Source organism: Rutidosis leptorrhynchoides, chromosome 2 (genome assembly GCF_046630445.1).
Source record: "Rutidosis leptorrhynchoides isolate AG116_Rl617_1_P2 chromosome 2, CSIRO_AGI_Rlap_v1, whole genome shotgun sequence".
Taxonomy (NCBI): Eukaryota; Viridiplantae; Streptophyta; class Magnoliopsida; order Asterales; family Asteraceae; genus Rutidosis; species Rutidosis leptorrhynchoides.
Window position 1 is genome coordinate 557,569,717 of NC_092334.1, and position 23,244 is coordinate 557,592,960.

General features: G+C 30.5%; 1 protein-coding gene across 1 annotated transcript; it reads left to right on the forward strand.

Moving 5' to 3' along the window:
- The first annotated feature begins 2,976 nt into the window (after positions 1–2,976).
- Positions 2,977–9,667, forward strand: LOC139893099 (phosphoglycerate mutase-like protein). The gene is made up of 10 exons (XM_071876236.1): positions 2,977–3,051; positions 3,429–3,490; positions 3,607–3,714; positions 5,625–5,704; positions 5,834–5,999; positions 8,242–8,316; positions 8,488–8,579; positions 8,723–8,842; positions 8,972–9,016; positions 9,394–9,667. The coding sequence occupies exons 1-10, from the start codon at positions 3,015–3,017 to the stop codon at positions 9,476–9,478; spliced, it is 870 nt and encodes a 289-aa protein (XP_071732337.1). The 5' UTR covers positions 2,977–3,014; the 3' UTR covers positions 9,479–9,667.
- Positions 9,668–23,244: the final 13,577 nt, after the last annotated feature.

Below are 23,244 nucleotides of genomic sequence, written 5' to 3' on the forward strand. Positions count from 1 at the left end.
GTATTCGTACTCGTACAATACACAGCTTTTAGATGTATGTACTATTGGTATATACACTCCAATGATCAGCTCTTAGTAGCCCATGTGAGTCACCTAATACATGTGGAAACCATCATTTGGCAACTAGCATGAAATATCTCATAAAATTACAAAAATATGAGTAATCATTCATGACTTATTTACATGAAAACAAAATTACATATCCTTTATATCTAATCCATACACCAACGACCAAAAACACCTACAAACACTTTCATTCTTCAATTTTCTTCATCTAATTGATCTCTCTCAAGTTCTATCTTCAAGTTCTAAGTGTTCTTCATAAATTCTACAAGTTCTAGTTTCATAAAATCAAGAATACTTCCAAGTTTGCTAGCTTACTTCCAATCTTCCAGAGTGATCATCCAACCTCAAGAAATCTTTCTTATTTACAGTAAGATATCTTTCTAATACAAGGTAATACTCATATTCAAACTTTGATTCAATTTCTATAACTATAACAATCTTATTTCGAGTGAAAATCTTACTTGAACTTGTTTTCGTGTCATGATTCTACTTCAAGAACTTTCAAGCCATCCAAGATCCTTTGAAGCTAGATCCATTTGTCTCTTTTCCAGTAGGTTTATCCACAAAACTTGAGGTAGTAATGATGTTCATAACATCATTCGATTCATACATATAAAGCTATCTTATTCGAAGGTTTAAACTTGAAATCACTAGAACATAGTTTAGTTAATTCTAAACTTGTTCGCAAACAAAAGTTAATCCTTCTAACTTGACTTTTAAAATCAACTAAACACATGTTCTATATCTATATGATATGATAACTTAATGATTTAAAACCTGGAAACACGAAAAATACCGTAAAACCGGACATACGCCGTCGTAGTAACACCGCGGGCTGTTTTGGGTTTGATAATTAAAAACTATGATAAACTTTGATTTAAAAGTTGTTCTTCTGGGAAAATGATTTTTCTTATGAACATGAAACTATATCCAAAAATCATGGTTAAACTCAAAGTGGAAGTATGTTTTTCAAAATGGTCATCAAGACGTCGTTCTTTCGACTGAAATGACTACCTCTTACAAAAACGACTTGTAACTTATATTTCCGACTATAAACCTATACTTTTTCTATTTAGATTCATAAAATATAATTCAATATAAAACCATAGCAATTTGATTCACTCAAAACGGATTTAAAATGAAGAAGTTATGGGTAAAACAAGATTGGATATTTTTTGATTTTTGTAGCTACGGGAAATATTAACAATTCTATACAAATCATATCCTAGCTAACTTATATTGTATTATACATGTATTCTAATATATTATGTAATCTTGAGATACCATAGACACGTATGCAAATGTTTTGACATATCATATCGACCCATGTATATATATTATTTGGAACAACCATAGACACTCTATATGCAGTAATGTTGGAGTTAGCTATACAGGGTTGAGGTTGATTCCAAATATATATATACTTTGAGTTGTGATCTAGCCTAAGACGTGTATACACTGGGTCGTGGATTGATTCAAGATAATATATATCGATTTATTTCTGTACATCTAACTGTGAACAACTAGTTGTAGGTTACTAACGAGAACAGCTGACTTAATAAACTTAAAACATCAAAATGTATTAAAAGTGTTGTAAATATATTTTGAACATACTTTGATATATATGTACATATTTGTTATAGGTTCGTGAATCGACCAGTGACCAAGTCTTACTTCCCGACGAAGTAAAAATCTGTGAAAGTGAGTTATAGTCCCACTTTTAAAATCTAATATTTTGGGATGAGAATACATGCAGTTTTATAAATGTTTTACGAAATAGACACAAGTAATTGAAACTACATTATATGGGTGAATGATCGAAGCCGAATATGCCCCTTTTGCTTGGTAGCCTAAGAATTAGTAAACCGATCTACTAATTGACGCGAATCCTAAAGATAGACCTATTGGGCTTAACGAACCCCATCCAAAGTACCGGATGCTTTAGTACTTCGAATTCGTTTTTATCATGTCCGAAGGATTTTCCGGAATGATAGGGGATATTCTTATATGCATCTTGTTAATGTCGGTTACCAGGTGTTCACCATATGAATGAATTTTATCTCTATGTATGGGATGTATATTGAAATATGAAATCTTGTGGTCTATTATTATGATTTGATAATATATAGGTTAAACCTATAACTCACCAACATTTTTGTTGACGTTTTAAGCATGTTTATTCTCAGGTGATTATTAAGAGCTTCCGCTGTTGCATACTAAAATAAGGACAAGATTTGGAGTCCATGCTTGTATGATATTATGTAAAAACTGCATTCAAGAAACTTATTTTTGATGTAACATATTCTTATTGTAAACTATTATGTAATGGTCGTGTGTAAACGGTATATTTTATATTATCATTATTTGATAATCTACGTAATGCTTTTTAAACCTTTATCGATAAAATAAAGGTTATGGTTGTTTTAAAAATGAATGCAGTCTTTGAAAAACGTCTCATATAGATGTCAAAACCTCGCGACGAAATCAATTAATATGGAACGTTTATAATCAATATGAACGGGACATTTCAGTGGGGCAGTGGGGGAGGGGGGTTTTAGCGCCCATGCTCTCGGATTGGGCATGGTTTCCTTCTGACCAGTAGTTAGGGGCAGATTATGTAACTATAGGAGATGAACGCGTAAAAAATGTGTGTATATATATATATATATATATATATATATATATATATATATATATATATATATATATATATATATATATATATATATATATACCTACCACCATAAGTCCAAAACGATGTCGACACCTTAAAAAATCAACAACTTAAAACCCAGATTTTACATGTGCGGTGCTAATTTAGAGATAACACAAAACACAACGTACACGACGTAACAAATATCCACTTGTACGTATACAGCCAGACCAGTTATATATATATATATATATATAGGGAGATAATAAGTAGCACACTGCACACGCCCCAAACAATGTCATATATTGTAACATCATCATCGCTTGTTTCTGGTAATCTAAATATGTGAAATGATTGCTTAGATTTTGTTATTAGATTAGAAATCTACGTTTATGTTTTAATTTATGTTGGTTGTGTTCAGAGTAGTTTGCAAATGAACATTTTGTTTATACATAACATTCTACTACAAGACTTAGTGACTACTGACCTACAGTATAATTTATGCTCTTCACAACAATGTAACACCATGTTTATTGGTTATTTATACGCACTTGTTTAAATGCTAGTACTATGATGAACTCATGAACATACTATTTTATTATCTGAGTCTCTTTTTTTGGTTGCCACATCATCAATAAAGAGAGGTTAAATGCTAGTAAAGTGATAGTATTTCAATATTTATTTATTCATTATTATTATTGAATTGCAGAAATGGGATCCAATGCTAAAGAAGGTGTATATCCTCTACATCGGTCTAAAACGATTCATCTGGTATATATGTTCTTCTTTTATGAGTGATCAATACATACTCTGTTTTAATTCTTCAGTTTATTTTATGTTGATAAATTTGTTGACTGTTAACGCGTGGTGTACGAAAATGTTACTAGGTGAGGCATGCTCAAGGGACTCACAATGTAGCAGGAGAGGAGGACCTCAGTGCCTATTTGTCTGAAGATTATTTTGATGCACAGCTTACACCTCTTGGTTGGCAACAGGTTTAAATACTACTACCAAATTTTATTGTTGTACAGTTCTTTTATATATCTTTGATGATTGCAAAGTAAATTTTAGACAAGATTTAAAATTGATGGAAATTTAATTTTACTATATATTTTCATTGTGTCTCAATTTCATTTTTTTTAAATTTTTTTTTCCTACTTATTGGTCGGAAGTCCACTCGGAATCAATCTCTCTATCCGTCGAATAAAGAGAGGGATGACTTTCTCTACTTTTGAGATGTTTTCACTCTGGGTTAAGAAATTACTTGTCTTTATTCTCGGATAGGAAAATGATTGTGTACATCTCACCTCCCCATACACCACTTATGTGGTATTGGGTTTTGTTGTTGTTGTTATTGTACTAATGATTGCAAAGCACATGCTCACCATCGAAATGCCACCAACAGTAAGTGACGAAGCTTGAACTTCTTCATTGGGGGACCGAGATCATCACAAGATATACGAGTAATAATTAGATGTTTAACTTGTTCATCGAGTGGTCAAGATCACTACTATATTTAATTAATTACTTTTAAAAAAATATATGAATATAAAAGCTCTTACGAACGTTTGATTTTTGAATCAACTAAATCGGAGTCCGTAAAAAAAATATGACCAAAATAGTGAAGGATGACTGAATATGCGAGCGGTCATTGTTATCATCATATCTTATCCATACGGACTCCGATTTAGTAATTGATTCAAAAGTCCAGACGCTCGTAACTCAGAGGACTACAACTTTCATTTTTGACGGGTTGCCAAGGCCCCTCCCTGCCCTCAATAAGCTCCGTCCTTGACCAACACGCCACTAACACGCCGGTAGAGCAGTCAGCAGTGTGCTGGCCGGAAATTTTGCTGGCGTGCTACGTCGCTACACGGACGATTTATAGGCGTATTTCATACGTGGCAGTGTTTGATTGGTTAACGGCAATGAAATTTGTAGTGGTTTATGATTTCATTTTTTTTTTTAATTATTATTAAAACCAAGCGCATAATGTCCGTATGTGGATTTTGTAAAGCTTCGATACAGAAGAAGATGACATAATTGTAGCAAGTTAACATTTTAAGTCTAGCTAGACTTTATATACATTTGAAAATTAATTAAAATAAAATGCTAGAAGTACAAATTTAACCCAAAAACATATCATAAGCAAATTATTTTAAACCACACATATAATATGTTTTTTTGTTAATAATATATTTTAAATAAATTAATTACTTAAAATAAAACCAAATAAATAAAAACTAAATTAAAATATGAAAAATAAAATGGTGAGATCTACACCTCATCACACTCCCTCACCTTTTCCCCACTACTTTCATTTTTTCATCACCTTTAACACGTCACCGCTCGCTATCATCCAGAAATACTCAATCACATTGTCATGTCACCGTCACCACTAAAAATAGTCTTGTCGATAGACTGGTGTCTACTTTTTTTTTAAGCAGCCATTTTCTTGGAAGGGTGGTGATATATCCACCATCATTTTTGCTTCATCCACCATAAATCATGCATTAACACGTGATACTGTACAATCTGTTAATGCACAGTTGTGGTGGATGAAGTAAAAATGATGTGAGATTTATCAACGCCTTCTTGGAATAAGAGTAACTAGTAAAACAAATATTTCTATCCAAAGATGGATCTTTTTCTAAAAAGGTTGAGACATCTAAAGTTTGATCTGTTAAAATTATGATTAAATTGATCAATTTTAGCGACTGAATAGTCTATAATGCTATTAATTTGATTAAATTTGATAGTTTAGGTTTTGAAATTTTTAAGTAAATCACATAAGTGTTGATACTTATGTGTGAAACACCATGTTGTTTATCACAAAGTTTATCATGCTCATTGACCCATACATTATAATCTGTAGGCCCTTATATTGACTTCGCTATATTCACAGGTGGATAATCTTCAGAAGCATGTTCAGGAATCGGGTATTTCAAAAAAAATTGATTTGGTTGTTGTTTCACCTTTGATGAGGTACTTACTCTCGATCATTATTAAGTCACGAAATCCTAGTGCATCTGCAGTAGGCTAAGATGATATCTCAATAATATAAATGTATGGTATATGATGATATAAAGATGAACATTGATGTTCTGTTTGTAGGACCATGCAAACAGCAGCTGGTGCATTTGGAGGAGAAAGTTCTACTGATGGGAATGATCATGTGCCTCCGTTAATGGTTGCAAATACAGGAGATAGCGATCGTCCTGCAATCTCAAGCCTAAATTCTCCTCCATTCATTGCTTCCGAGCTTTGTCGAGAAGGTTTGGTATGTCACATAATTTCTAGCACCCAAGTAGTTGAAACAACAACTTTATCATTATATAAGAACCATATGTGTTAAATATAAATACCGTCAATGTATTTAGAGAATGACACTAAACTAGTAGTGACACATTGATATATACATATCTCATGTTTTTATTTTTCCACATTAGAAGATGATATGTTAAACTAGCTATTAATTTTATGATAAGTGGCAGCGAACTGAACATATAGGAAAAATGCATGTTATTGATGAGGATCTAAAATGATAATGTAATTAATTTAGGTCTCAAACAACACAGGTTATTTGGCAAAAGCACAAGCCATTCAAATGAAGAAAATAAATGCCAGAATTTAAATCGACACAAGCAAATTACGTGGTTATATCCAATCGTTGTGAGTGGTTTAATTCACGACCAACTAGAGAGTTTTCTTATTATTTTAGTTCTTAACGGTTATAATACGATAGGGTTTAATATATATGAAGCCTAAAGAATAAAAACCAAAATTCAATACCAAAAATAGGCTTAAAATCTGGAATTTGTACCTAGCCTCCAAGTCAAACACATCCTGCTGGGATCAACGCAATCCCATTGGGACCAGAATTTCTCTTCTCCCACTTAAGGAAAATCTCCCACCTGGCTCTGATGAGATCCCATCGACGTCTCGACTTCTGATTCTGATTTCTTTGTTTCGTTCTAGCTTCACACCACATCAATTTTCCACTTGAAGATTGAACAAAATTATCAAACCCTTAGGACATTTAATTCCAACCATCTGTCGAACCATCCAAATAACCTTAATCACAATTAGGATACGCACACTCTAACCACACTTAACTGTCAGACTTTTGGTACACGATCTTCAACACCATTAGTTGGAAGCCAACAATAACCCTACTTCTATAATTGGCGTATTCTCACATCATTCATGAGAAGACCACTTAATTTTGATTGTCACAATACAAGACGCAATACTATTATTTCTTGCCCAACTCACCCAAGAAATTCTTCAACCAAACAAGCTCCTTGGAAGTTTTCGCAACGACCATGTACTCGGCCTCAGTGGTTGATCAAGCAACACACTTTTGTAGTCTAGACATCCAACTAACTGTCGTTTTCCACACAGTAAACACGAATCCCGTAGTGCTTTACCCGAATCATCACATCCATCCAAATTAGCATCCACGAAACCTCTTAGTATGACATTTCTTTTAGAAAAGAATAATCGCATAATAGAAGTTCCTTTAAATAAAAGAAGCAACCACTTGACCACTTCTCAATGCTCTCTCCCCGAATTATACATGTAACGACTTATAACTCCCAATGAATGGGCAATATATGGTCTAGTGCATACCATGACATATATCATATCACTACCAACGACCGATTCATTCGGAACCTTATCCATTTCCACCCTATCTTCATCTGTCTTCGGTGATTGACTCTTCAATAATCTCACAGTGCTACCCAAAGGCATTGTTCGAGCTTTTGCTTTATCGATGTTAAGTTTCTATATAATTTTCTAGATGAATTTGGATTGAGACAAGTATAGAGTACATTTCAGACGATCACGCACAATACTTATCCTGAGTATTTGCTTAGCAGCACCTATATATAATATATTTCATCTCGAACTCAGGAGAAAACTGTGTCTTCAACCTTTTGGTTTTAGACATGTCGGAACCTGCAAGTAACATGTCATCAACATATAGCAGTAATATGATAAAAGAGGACTTAAATCTCTCAAGTAACAGCAATGATTCATCTCACATCTAGTAATTCCACTCCTCTTCATAAAAACGTCGAACTTCGTGTACCATCGCGGAGGTTCTTGCTTAAACCCATGAAGACTTTTCCTTAGCTTACAAACCCAGTTCTCTTTACCCTTTACCTCAAAGCCCTCTGACTACACTATATAAATCTTCTCATCAAGATCTCCATGTTGATATACAGTCTTCATATTACACAAAATAAGGTAATGAGCTTTTGTAATTAATGAAAGAATTACGAGGTTGCTGGTGTTGGTGGCCAGCTGTATTACTTTTATCTCTTTTATTTCTAACACTTATTAGAAATGGAATACAACCCGTGAATGGTCAAGCAAAGGGATCATTGTTAACTAGTTAGTTTTTTAATTGTATAATTTTAATTATTAGGTATCAGGTAAACCATGACAAACCTGTTTCGATCCAGTGTAATATAGATTTTTTTCTCAATTAATTTATTTAAATGTAATTCATGTAGGGTGTTCACCCATGTGATAGGAGAAGAAGTATAAGTGAATACAAGACAATGTTCCCAGCAATTGATTTTTCTTTGGTAAGTAACTTTTGCGATTCATACACCTCAGGTTTTATAGTTACTTTATTCCGAAATACATTATGAATTATTTTATTATATTATAAAATTTGAACATGTAATTCAACTTTAACTTCAAAACTAATTTTCTTGCTAAAAGTGACGAGTATACTTTTGTCATATTTTACTCAGATAGAAAATGATGATGATGTTTTGTGGGCAAAGTACACTACTAGAGAAACGAGTGAAGAAGTTGCAGCCAGAGGAGTGAAGTTCATGAAATGGTGACATCTCATTATACTTATTTATTTATTATTTATTTTATAAACATGTGAATACATGATTATTTTTGAATTAATTTTTGAAAATGACTCCAATTATATGTGTCACATATTTTTTTTTTTTTTTTTGACATTATATTATGTAGGTTGTTGACTAGGGAAGAGAATGAGATTGCAGTTGTTACTCATAGTGGTTTCTTGTATTTCACACTACGTGAATATGGAGATGATCTTCATCCCACTCTTCAGAAGGAAATGCATAAATTGTATGTTGTTTATTTTTTGTTACAAGAGTGTACATAGTTAATTACGATAATAGAAAAATGCATGTGTTGAGTTTTGTGATAACTGAATGGACCCCATTAACTCTGTTTGTGCTATTGTGTTGTACTCAGCTTCCACAACTGTGAGCTTCGTTCAGTGGTCATTGTCGATAAAAGGTAACATAATCTTATTACTAAACTCTAAATATTTGAGTATGGCTTAATCACTAATGATTAGAAAAATGAGTTCAGATGCATTTTTGTGAACACAAGTGTTATATTTTACAAGGTAATATGAAACCTTGTAAAATCGTTATATTTAAATGATCATAAAAACCATGTAATCATATATAAATATCTAAGATTGATTAAAAAAGATTATGAGTTTATTTTTGTGAACACAAATGTTCCGGGTAAACCTTACCCCACCCACTTCATTCAGCACTATAACCTTACATGTTTCGGCCTATTACCCAGCATGTCTGACCCACCCATTTCGCCACATCTAGTTCAGTATTTATAAACCATCTCACTGATCATTTTGTATTTTTCAGCATGATAGGATCGAACACTTCAAACACTGACTTTCCTGGAAATATTCCAAGTGGTGCTGATGTCCCGAGTGCTGCTATTAACTAGGGAATTGTATTGCCGCAACAACTTTTTCAATGCCAGCTTTAGATTAGGAAGTTGCGTTATATATATCATCATTTTCCTAATAAGAATCTATCAGTATTTGTCACGAAAATACTTGTAACCATAACGTGATATATGCTGTCATGTGAAGTAGTTACGTTGAATACTGAATCAATGATCTGCTTCTTTGAATCAGTCAGTGTCATATAGCAGTCATGCTCTTGTCTTACTAAGTTAAAATTACAGAAACTGCCTACCTAGATGAGATACCATTGATTCATATCAAATTAGGGATGGTTTTGGTACGGGTACTAATGACACGCCATTTGGATCTTATTCAAAAGTCAAGGTTATGTGTGCTTTATCCGTATACCGGATAGAAAGATTTAAGCACAATATGGAGTTAGTTTTGGTCAACTGGATAGGAAGATTTAAGCACAACATGTAGTTGGGTTTGGTCAACCGGATAGGAGGATTTAGGCTGAATAATGGAGCTAGGTTTGTCATCAGAACTATATACAACAACAACAACAAAACTCAATAACACATGAGTGGTGTATGGGGGAGGTGAGATGTAGACAATCTTTCCCCTATTCGAGAATAAAGACAAATCATTTCTCCACCCAGAGTGAAATACTCTCAAAAGTAGAGAAAGTCATCCCTATCTCTATTCGACGGATAAAGAGATTGCTTCCGAGTGGACCACCGGCCAATAAGTAGGTAATTTCTTTTAAAAAAATAGTATAATAAAAATAAAATTAAAATTAAAAATAAAATTGAGACGCCATGAAAATGGTAGAATCAAATTTTCATGGGTTTTAAATCCTGCCTCGAATTCAATTTAGGCTCTAAACGGCAGTTAAGACGCCAATAAATCGACGTTTGCTGTTGACTCCCAAGAGCCGATCACTTAAGGCCAAAGTCATCAGAATTATATGTCAACACCAAACTTATCTTTGAAGAGTCGTCTTCCATCAACCAGACTGCTTCATGACTTGGCAGATAGGAACACTTGAGAATTTTAAGCAATATTTTACGTAAGATCTTTATATTGGCGTCTTTGACATTTAGCACGCTACCTGGTAAGCGTGTTACGTAAGCCTCAAAAAAATCTGACAATGTGTATACATAGAGAGTGTGTATGCCACCAAAACCTGTTTATTTGGAAAGTTTATTACGCACATGAGTGGTATGCCACGTGAGCCACATCCATGTAACAAACTTTCTCGCATACGAATAGACTCCTTGAACTATTCATTTCATCATCTTCCCTCACCATAAACTTAATCCTCCAATTGTTTAACACCCTTGCGAGCCAAATTTCGATGGGATTTATACGATTGTCGGAGATTAAATAATTTGATCTAAGCTTTTACTATAACAACCCTCATATTTCCATACTTGAATTGACTAATTTGCCTATAGGGTTGTTATCCATACGTAATATATAATTAAATTCGACGTTGGTCAAATATTTATTTTTAGTCGACACTTTTTGTTAACTAAAGTTTACACTAATTATATAAAATAACTTTAGTTAATATTAATATTAATGCGTATTATATTTAAAACTATATGTAACATAATTATTAATTAAATGATAAGTTATTTTAATCATTATATATATATTTTTAGCTTATAAAAAAAGATTTTTTTATAAATTAAATAATGAACCTATGAATTTTGACTAAATATTTTTAAAAACAAAAAACTTATTAAAAACATTTTTAACATGTTTTTATTTTTTATCAAAATTGGCACCTTTATTTTATTTATATTTTTTTCTTTTCACCAAACATTTTTTTCCTATAAATACCCACTTCCATTTTATAAAAACTTGTATCAAATCTTTGAAAAAACTCTCTCACAAACTTGGGAAAGTACTTGAGGTATTTTCTATATTTTTTTATCGAATTGCTTTTATTTTTTGTATATTCTTTATAAATTCGAAATTAATACATATAAATTATGTTTATATGTTATAATTAGTATTATAAGAATTATAATGTATAAAAATTATTTTTAGAATTTTTGGAATATTATTTATATTTAATTACGATTACTTATTAATTAAACACAAAAATTATGAAAAATTCGTAATAAAATATTAAACAGTAATAAAAATAATTATAAATTTTTTTTGAGATTATTATACTTTTATAAACAAGTGAAAATTATAAAAATTAAATAAATGGGTCGATTAGTATTTAAATGGAATTTACTTTTGCATTATTCTAAACCGAGAGAAATAATAAAGAAAATACAAAATAAATACAAACGTGTATTAAATATTTTTATAAAATTTTTATATGATTAGTAGCATCACTAGATACTTTAAAAAAATATATAAAAATTAATTTTAAATTGTTTTTCCTATTTATTTAATTATAGGTCGATTACAATGGTTAAATAATTAGAAAACATTAAATAAATAATATTTTGATATAAAATTTGATTTAATAATTTTTATAACATTTTTACATAATATAGAACATGTAAAAAAATATAAAATTATTTATTTAGGTCGATTTAATATTTATTACCTAATTAAATTTGATTAATATAAACCGAGTATTTATATGAAGAAAAGTGGTAAATAAATACAAAAACTTGATAAAATTATTTTTATAAAATATCCTACTGAATTTTATAATTAAATAAATTTACAAAAATTATAAATATAATATTTAATGAATTAATATTCGAATTAACATATATTAGTATGATTTTCGATTAACATAAGTATATTACATATACTAAATTAATATTAGTATTATAACTTACGATTAATAACTAATATACTATATAATAAAGTATAATGCTTATAATGTAAGTTAATAACAATACATTATTAATAAACACTTATTTTATAACTATACTAATTTAATAATAATAACTTATAGTATATTATAATATAAGATAATCAAATTGTTAATACATTAATAAATATAATATAACATATATAATAACATATAAACCTAAAGTGAAGATTAATCAAAGATAATGTACAATTCATGTGAACTTAATCGCTACTCACGGTCGTAAGTGAATGATGTCTAGGTTGCCATTTATGGGTAAGCTTGTGGATCTCGAATGCCATGACTTAGATTCTGGGCAAGAGTCCTGGGCCCCCGGTTACATCTGGTCATTCCTGACTTATTTGATAGTAACGAAGTTTGAGTAAAGTTGTACAACGTCTTGCTAAAGATTAACCCGAACTTTCTAAAATTGGAAAATTACTATAAGTGGAAAATTTCCATAAATAGTAACCTTCCGAAAATGGAAATTCTTTAGTGAACCATTACTATCAATATAGTACTATATACTATTGTCTGTTAGGCAATGTCTGATCATACGTTCTATCTCTAGGTTGAGATCTCGGTCACGTCCTTCCGTTCAATTCTTTCGTGGAATACTCTTTTGTGCTACTAAGGTGATTTTCATAGCCCCACTTTTTACTGTTTCATAAATGTTTTATAACTTTTAGGGTGAGACACATGCTTGCTTTATAACTGTTTTACGCTTAGACACAAGTACTAAATTGTTAACTATGCTGTCATGCTTTATAACTGTTAAATCCCTACCGTAATATCGTTAATTGCTACGTTTAAATGCAAACTTAATTATTGTGAGTAGGCCTATTGAGAGTAACGTCTCTAACCATTTGACCGCTGGTCTTTGGTTACATAATAATGATTCCACAACACTGACAGTACAAGGTGTCATAGGGTAAACTTGTTTAGTAGCGATATTACAAACTGCAGCAACACTTTTAGTTTGAAAATTCTATATCAATCAACTTTAAACTAAATCTTGTGGTCTAAAACTTTGGATATTATTTATAAACCTGTGAATTTCACTCAACCTTTTTGGTTGACACTTTAAGCATTGATAATGCTAAAAACGAACATACATTTCATAGCATTATTCCCCAAGAAAGACAAGCTTTTAGTTGCAATTGTTCTATTTACAAGTGATATTCGTTTAAATATTAAAAGGTGAAGACAAAAGACAGATTCGACGAATTGAAGATGCAAACGACCAAAAAGCTCAAAAGTACAAAATACAATCAAAGAGGTTCCAATTATTGATAAGAAACGTCTCGAAATTACAAGAGTACAAGATTCAAAACGCAAAGTACAAGATATTAAATTGTACGCAAGGACGTTCGAAAATCCGAAACCGGGACCAGAGTCAACTCTCAACGCTCGACGCAACGGACTAAAAATTACAAGTTAATCATGTATATAAATATAATATAATATATAATTAAATATATATATATTATATTTATAAAATAAATCGTCGGCAAACAAAGAGCCAAATGTGGGTGAGCTGTAAAAACGATCTCCGCGACTCGCGGAGTTTGAAGAAGGAAAGGGCCGCAAGTCGCGGAGCCCCAAAAACTGAAACTCCCTATAAAAGCAAACGAATTCTGATCATTTTAAAAACATAATATATCAATCTCTCTATATCTATACGTAATATTTATATTTATAATTTTAATTTTAATTTTAATTTTAATTTTAATCCTAATAATAAGGGTATGTTAGCGAATGTTGTAAGGGTGTAAGTCGAAATTCTGTCCGTGTAACGCTACGCTATTTTTAATCATTGTAAGTTATGTTCAACCTTTTTAATTTAATGTCTCGTAGCTAAGTTATTATTATGCTTATTTAATCCGAAGTAATCATGATGTTGGGCTAATTACTAAAATTGGGTAATTGGGCTTTGTACCATAATTGGGGTTTGGATAAAAGAACGACACTTGTCGAAATTAGACTATGGGCTATTAATAGGTTTTATATTAACTAAACAATACCTTGTTAATTTAATATACAAACTTATAATTCGACGTATTTATATATAACCACATACGCTTGACTGGGTACGGTGGGCGGGATATCTATAAATACCAATAATTATTCATTTTACCGGACACGGAACTGGATTAATAGTTAATAGACTTGTTGAAACAGGGGTGAATTACATTCAAGGGTAATTGGTGTAATTGTTAACAAAGTAGTAAAATCTTGGTTTACACGCAGTCGATAACCTGGTGTATTCATTAAACAAAGTATTAAAACCTTGTTACAATTCGAATCCCCAATTAGTTGGAATATTTAACTTCGGGAATAAGAATAATTTGACGAAGACTTTCGCTCTTTATATTTATGACTGATGGACTATTATGGACAAATCCGTATGGACATATTAAATAATCTAGGACAAAGGACAATTAACCCATGGGCATAAAACTAAAATCAACACGTCAAACATCATGATTACGGAAGTTTAAATAAGCATAATTCTTTTATTTCATATTTAATTTCCTTTATTTTATATTTAATTGCACTTCTAATTATCGCATTTTTATTTATTGTTATTGTATTTAATTGCACTTTTAATTATCGTACTTTTTAATTATCGCAAGTTTATTTTATCGCACTTTCATTTATCGCAATTTCATTATCGTTATTTACTTTACGCTTTAAATTAAGTCTTTTATTTAATATTTTACATTTGGTTTTAACTGCGACTAAAGAATTAAAATCGACAAACCGGTCATTAAACGGTAAAAACCCCCTTTATAATAGTAATATTACTTATATATATATTTGTATTTTTTAAAACTAATATAGCGTTAAGCTTTGTTTAAAAGATTCCCTGTGGACCGAACCGAACTTACTAAAAACTACACTACTGTACGATTAGGTACACTGCCTATAAGTGTTGTAGCAAGGTTTAAGTATATCCATTCTATAAATAAATAAATATCTTGTGTAAAATTGTATCGTATTTAATAGTATTTCCTTGTAAAATATAAAGCTATTTTATATACACCTCGCACGACATCAAGCATGTTTTGTCTCAGGTGATGATTGAGCTAGCTGTTTGCAACTTTGTGATGATAGATTTGATGCTTGCATGGAGTCCACATCGCATATTATATTTTAGTTCATAAACATTTATTTTACGTTTTAATAATAATGTAAACATTTATTACTGCTTCCGTTGTTTTATTAACAAAGGTTTTATTTAAAAAGTCTCATATAGAGTCGTTCTCGTTTATACAACTGTGTTATGATATGATCGGTTACAATTACCCCTGGTCCATTTTGGGGGTGTGACAGATTGGTATCAGAGCAGGTTGTTGTAGAGAACCAGGATTGCATTTTATGTGTGCCTTATACAATTAGGTACCTTAGCAATGTAGGACTACAATTTCCTTTGACTATAGCGCCTTTAATTGTTGCCTTTAACTGTTAAATGCTACACTATACTTTAGAAACTTTACTTATCTTAGAATGCCGAGCCAATCTAAGAACTCTGCTCATTCTCCTAAGTACTATTCAATTCCGCCACCACATTTAAATGCGACACTGTTCTCAACATTCCTATGTCATTTATCATGGTTTTGTGTATTACATATGTATTATATGAAATATTATCCATGAATTTTTGAAACTCCTATATTTATTACTATTCATACTCAAACGTATATAACTCCCTGTTATATGACGTACCTATATGCTTTATGCCTTTATGCATCAGTTTGCGAACCGAAAAATGTCATTGAGTTATCGAGAATCTCAAAGACATTATAATGTCATCACTACTCATATTCATTACTTTTATACCTTTTATTTCTCGTTATTGAATTTTCTTAACGGATGGCGTCTACGAAACTCTAGAATGGAAGGGTTTGGATTACCGATTTAAAGGATCCTATAGCTCAAGCCCCTAGACCTGAATAGGCCATTACGAATTGAAAGTCTTTAATCGAAAGATTATCAGATTACATACTTATCATTTTATGATCTCGACACGTCATACTGCTATTATTGAATTATAGACACATCATATCTTATTATATCTTATCATATCTATCTTAATAAACTTTGTCTAACACTTTTCCTGAATTTCCTCCGTAAATTACAGAAATCTTTTTGCTATATATACGTATATCAAGAAGACAAATATATCATTCAATATTCAACACTCATCTCATAACAAAAACCCTTATTCCGATCAGATAATATGAATTTCTCACCTTGATTCCTCGAACTCCTCGAGCTCCAATGGCAGCGTAACCGGAATGAACCAACCAATTAGTCATCATCTATTTTGGATGAATTGGGGATGGGTTCGTAGTAAACTTAATCAATGGAGACAAGAAGAAGGTGATCCCTTCCACCAACCGAATTCACCTCTTGGTGAAGAACCTGAAGCACTTACCGGCGAACCCGTTCGGAACACTATTTTCACCCTCATTTCCAGGGTATCCAGTCACGAATATATAATATCTAAAATTCTAGATCTTATTCATCCACTTGTCCGAACCACCAATCACCCCGAAATAATAGAAGAAGTCAATGAGCTTCGCGCTCGAGTGGTGGCTCTGGAGAATATGGTGTGAAACCTACGAGCACCAGCAGCAGCACCAGCAGCATAACCAGCATCACCACCAGTACCAACAGCATCACCACCAACAGCATCAGCTTCACCAACAACAAACACCATAATCTGTACCTCGGATATCAACATCATACGCCCCATAGATACCAAGGAATATTAGTAATAATGAGTTAAGATGTATTGACTCATTCTTCCTGAAAATTATATATGTATACTTTATATATATATATATATATATATATATATATATATATATATATATATATATATATGGTTTGGAACAATAATAAATCTTTTCGTATTAAGCTATTACGTGTGAATCTTAACTAGTATGTACTACTTGGTTAATTCATATCACTAATATGCTATGATGTACATCCCTCGTTAATGACTTAATAATCGTTAATCACTGCTTCATCACAATAAACTCCATTTCATAATAAACTAAGTGTATTATTCAAATACATGTTTGGTTTTACACTTTCATTTTCGATGTACTCAAAACTCTTTAGAAAAAATCATTCGTGCCTTGTGAATTTCACAAGAATTCCACGAGCATCAACATCATATACCGAGGTATATCAATAACAATGAACGATGGAGTATTGATTCATAACTTCATTAAAGAAAGATTCTGCGATGATTATGTAATCTCTCGAGTTTTGAAGATTATTTATTCTCGCTTCAACGGCAAATCAAATGAGTTTAATAGTATATTAACTCATTAAATCTATATTATACGTGAAGAATACATATATGAACGTATATCTTCATAAAGATTGTAATTAAAAATCCTTTTGTACAAACTGTTAATTGTGAAAATATTTTAACGGGTAGGTAAAACCCGAGAAATATTTATATCTCACATTAATATCTTACATTGTACATTCTTCAAATTCTGATTCAATAATTAGTAACTATACTACTTACATCCACATATGTATTCGTTCACTGAAGAACAACCATTTTCATACAAATTTAATTACCTATTCTGATTTGGACATATCGGAATCCAAGTAAAGCTTTAGCAAGTGTAATCTTACTAAAGATCACTACATTCATGAATTATATTCATTCGTATTCTATGATGAATTATCACATCAAACCACCGAAATTATCGTTCATTACTTTTGAAATCAACAACGCTTATTCATCAACCATTAGATCCATTGACGATTACAATCAGCGTTTAATCATCTAAAAACGAAATTTCTTAAAACCATCTCGGATTGATAACCGATGAATCAAATATGGCTGCATTAAATGCAGAGGAAACAGAAAAATTGTAGATGGTCTCAATGGCCAAAAGTTTGATAATAAAGAATGGTACGTTGGAAAAGCTCAAAAGAAAATTTGGAACTGAAAAACGAATTGAGCTAACCATGGAGGAGACCAAGGACAAATACAAGGACCAAACCCTATATTCAAAGAATCCAGGTAATTCTGGATCTGATGAAATCTTTAGAGAATATCTTGCTCCGAAGTTATGTTAAAAGTTTGCGGAAAATTTTTCTTCATCAACCTTCGAACTTAGAAATTCCAAAATGTCGTTATAAATATCCTCTATATTTCTGAAGATATTTTCATAACGATTCTTGTCCACAATTAAGTATCTCTTTGCGATATCTTTATAAATAAAACTATTTTAGTTTCTATATTCAGTAAAATTCAAGTTTAAATTATAAATGTTTTGAAGAAATGTTGGAAATTGAAGCATGAGTTAGTATAATATAATGACGTCAGGCCAACGTGATTATATTACAGTAAGTCATGCTAAATTTTTTATGGAAGATGATGATTCATATACTTTATAATCATCATTTGTCATGTTACACAACTCTTACATTCTACTTAATCTCTGAACATATCAAGAACATATATTCTTAATAGTTCTATCCTCAGTAATTCTGGTAATTTACCAAATCAAATCGTGATATTACGCTTAGAATATTAGGTTCATTCGAAACTTCATACCTACAAATTTTGGACCATTACTCGCTTAACTTAGAGTCGAGAGCAGAATAAAAAGGTAAAGAGCTCCGACATATAAGGAAAATACAAAGCCCGATAACAACACGGAAATTACAAATCGTGTATATCAATGCGTATAGCAACATAAAGACACGGAAGAATTAAAAACACTATAACCTCAAGAGCATAGTAGAAGTAAACAGATTCCTCTGGTGGTAAAAGAAAAAGAAGCATGACTGCATATATGGTCAATATAATAACAAGTATCAATACGGGATTGAGCATATTAACAAATATTTTGGAAGTATGAATCTAGGAAGAAAGTATAGAAGTGGTGAAGATAATGAAACGGAAGAAGCTAATTTATAGCAAAATTTCCAAACACGGTAATCGAGGCAATTCACCGCATTTAATCAAAGAAATCTCAAAATTCCGTAAATACCGGAGAATCAAATCTTATAGATTACGAAGATTTCCTTTAATCCCTTGAATTCCGGAAATCAATCGTGACTATGTCAAAAGTTAAGGCGAACATTTAATTTACTCATTCACTCTTTTACGATAGCTTCGTTTATACTCTTCCTATAATCGAATCGTTTTATCCATATTATTCAATAGTGATAAAACTTTATTCTTCAACTTATATTCATCATTACAATATTCTTGTTGTAAACAATGAAGATCTCTATTAAACTTCATGACTATAATTTTCATGAACTACTCTCTGTTTTGTCTACCCTAATATTGTGGCATAACCACTCAAGGTTTTAAATGAGCTCGATATTATTCATAACACATTTTATATATCCAATTTACTGAAATGACTTGTATAACATCATCATTTTGAATGATCTCCGCATTAATAATAAAATGCACTTCGTAGAAGAACTTGTAGAAATTATGGTTTGTATGATTTTAATTCTTGAAACAGAACAATATTCTATCCGTTGGAATTCACGCAAGGCCCCGAGCATACCTGGGAACGTGAAAACCAAATAAAACGTAGATATCCTCGTTTATGTACGAACAACGCCGATTGATGGCAACAACTAAATTTTGGGAAGAAATTTCTTTTAACGGGTAGGTACTATAACAACCCTCATATTTCCATACTTGAATTGACTAATTTGCCTATAGGGTTGTTATCCATACGTAATATATAATTAAATTCGACGTTGATCAAATATTTATTTTTAGTCGACACTTTTTGTTAACTAAAGTTTACACTAATTATATAAAATAACTTTAGTTAATATTAATATTAATGCGTATTATATTTAAAACTATATGTAACATAATTATTAATTAAATGATAAGTTATTTTAATCATTATATATATATTTTTAGCTTATAAAAAAAGATTTTTTTATAAATTAAATAATGAACCCATGAATTTTGACTAAATATTTTCAAAAACAAAAAACTTATTAAAAATATTTTTAACATGTTTTTATTTTTTGTCAAAATTGGCACCTTTATTTTATTTATATTTTTTTCTTTTCACCAACCATTTTTTTCCTATAAATACCTACTTCCATTTCATAAAAACTTATATCAAATCTTTGGAAAAACTCTCTCACAAACTTGGGAAAGTACTTGAGGTATTTTCTATATTTTTTATCGAATTGCTTTTATTTTTTGTATATTCTTTATAAATTCAAAATTAATACATATAAATTATGTTTATATGTTATAATTAGTATTATAAGAATTATAATGTATAAAAATGATTTTTAGAATTTTTGGAATATTATTTATATTTAATTACGAATTACTTATTAATTAAACACAAAAATCATGAAAAATTCGTAATAAAATATTAAACAGTAATAAAAATAATTATAATTTTTTTTGAGATTATTATACTTTTATAAACAAGCAAAAATTATAAAAATTAAATAAATGGGTCGATTAGTATTTAAATAGAATTTACTTTTGCATTATTCTAAACCGAGAGAAATAATAAATAAAATACAAAATAAATACAAAAGTGTATTAAATATTTTTATAAAATTTTTATATGATTAGTAGCATCACTAGATACTTTAAAAAATATAAAAATTAATTTTAAATTGTTTTTCATATTTATTTAATTATAGGCCGATTACAATGGTTAAATAATTAGAAAACATTAAATAAATAATATTTTGATATAAAATTTGATTTAATAATTTTTATAACATTTTTACATAATATAGAACCTGTAAAAAATATAAAATTATTTATTTAGGTCGATTTAATATTTATTACCTAATTAAATTTGATTAACATAAACCGAGTATATATATAAAGAAAAGTGGGAAATAAATACAAAAACTTGATAAAATTATTTTTATAAAATATCCTACTGATTTTTGAATTTTTATAAAAATACATAATTAAATAAATTTATAAAATTATAAATATAATATTTAATGAATTAATATTCGAATTAACATATATTAATATGATTTCCGATTAACATAAGTATATTACATATACTAAATTAATATTAGTATTATAACTTACGGTTAATAACTAACTATACTATATAATAAAGTATAATACTTATAATGTAAGTTAATAACAATACATTATTAATAAACACTTATTTTATAACTATACTAATTTAATAATAATAACTTATAGTATATAATATAAGATAATCAAATTGTTAATACATTAATAAATATAATATAACATATATAATAACATATAAACCTAAAGTGAAGGTTAATCAAAGATAATGTACAATTCATGTGAACTTCATCGCTACTCACGGTCGTAAGTGAATGATGTCTAGGTTGCCATTTATGGATAAGCTTGTGGATCTCGAATGCCATGACTTAGATTCTGGTCAAGAGTCCTGGGCCCCCGGTTACATCTGGTCATTCCTGACTTATTTGATAGCAACGAAATTTGAGTAAAGTTGTACAACGTCTTGCTAAAGATTAACCCGAACTTTCTAAAATTGGAAAATTACTATAAGTGGAAACTTTCCATAAATAGTAACCTTCCGAAAATGGAAATTCTTTAGTGAACCATTACTATCAATATAGTACTATATACTATTGTCTGTTAGGCAATGTCTGATCATACGTTCTATCTCTAGGTTGAGATCTCGGTCACGTCCTTCCGTTCAATTCTTTCGTGGAATACTCTTTTGTGCTACTAAGGTGATTTTCATAGCCCACTTTTTACTGTTTCATAACTGTTTTACAACTTTTGGGGTGAGACACATACTTGCTTTATAACTGTTTTACGCTTAGACACAAGTACTAAATTGTTAACTATGCTGTCATGCTTTGATTCATGCTAAATCCCTACCGTAATATCGTTAATTGCTACGTTTAAATGCAAACTTAATTATTGTGAGTAGGCCTATTAAGAGTAACGTCTCTAACCATTTGACCGCTGGTCTTTGGTTACATAATAATGATTCCACGACACTGACAGTACAAGGTGTCATAGGGTAAACTTGTTTAGTAGCGATATTACAAACTGCAGCAATACTTTTAGATTGATAATTCTATATCAATCAACTTTAAACTAAATCTTGTGGTCTAAAACTTTGAATATTATTTATAAACCTGTGAATTTCACTCAACCTTTTTGGTTGACACTTTAAGCATGTTTTGTCTCAGGTGATGATTGAGCTAGCTGTTTGCAACTTTGTGATGATAGATTTGATGCTTGCATGGAGTCCACATCGCATATTATATTTTAGTCCATAAACATTTATTTTACGTTTTAATAATAATGTAAACATTTATTACTGCTTCCGTTGTTTTATTAACAAAGGTTTTATTTAAAAAGTCTCATATAGAGTCGTTCTCGTTTATACAACTGTGTTATGATATGATTGGTCACAATTACCCCTGGTCCATTTTGGGGGTGTGACATTTACCCCCTCAATTGTTATGATTCGTAGGACACAGACAAGAACATGTGATTGTAGTATCGCCAATCACACACAACCAACGGACGACAAACGAATTAGCTAAAACATAAAAACGATAAATTAAAGATAAACGATACAAGAATTTAATGTGGTTATATCCCAACTCAAAACACGGAGAAGAGTTTAGTCCACAAGAGCAAACTAGAGTTTTTCACTAATTAAATTCGTGCACATAATTACAGAAGACCATGGTTACATTATATAGTGCAAAACGAAATAATGAATCAGAAACCGAAAGCGTTGAATACAGTATGAACGAGTGAATGAATGAAACCCTAATAGTAAACGGAATCCTGACCCCTAATTTTTTTCAAACAGTGTCACGTGTCATATCACGTGTCATTTTATTATATTATTGTAATTAACTCGGATTAATTAGGTAATTTTATCAGGTCGGCAATTTCAACGGGGATTTGAATCAGATTTCGGACCAATCTAT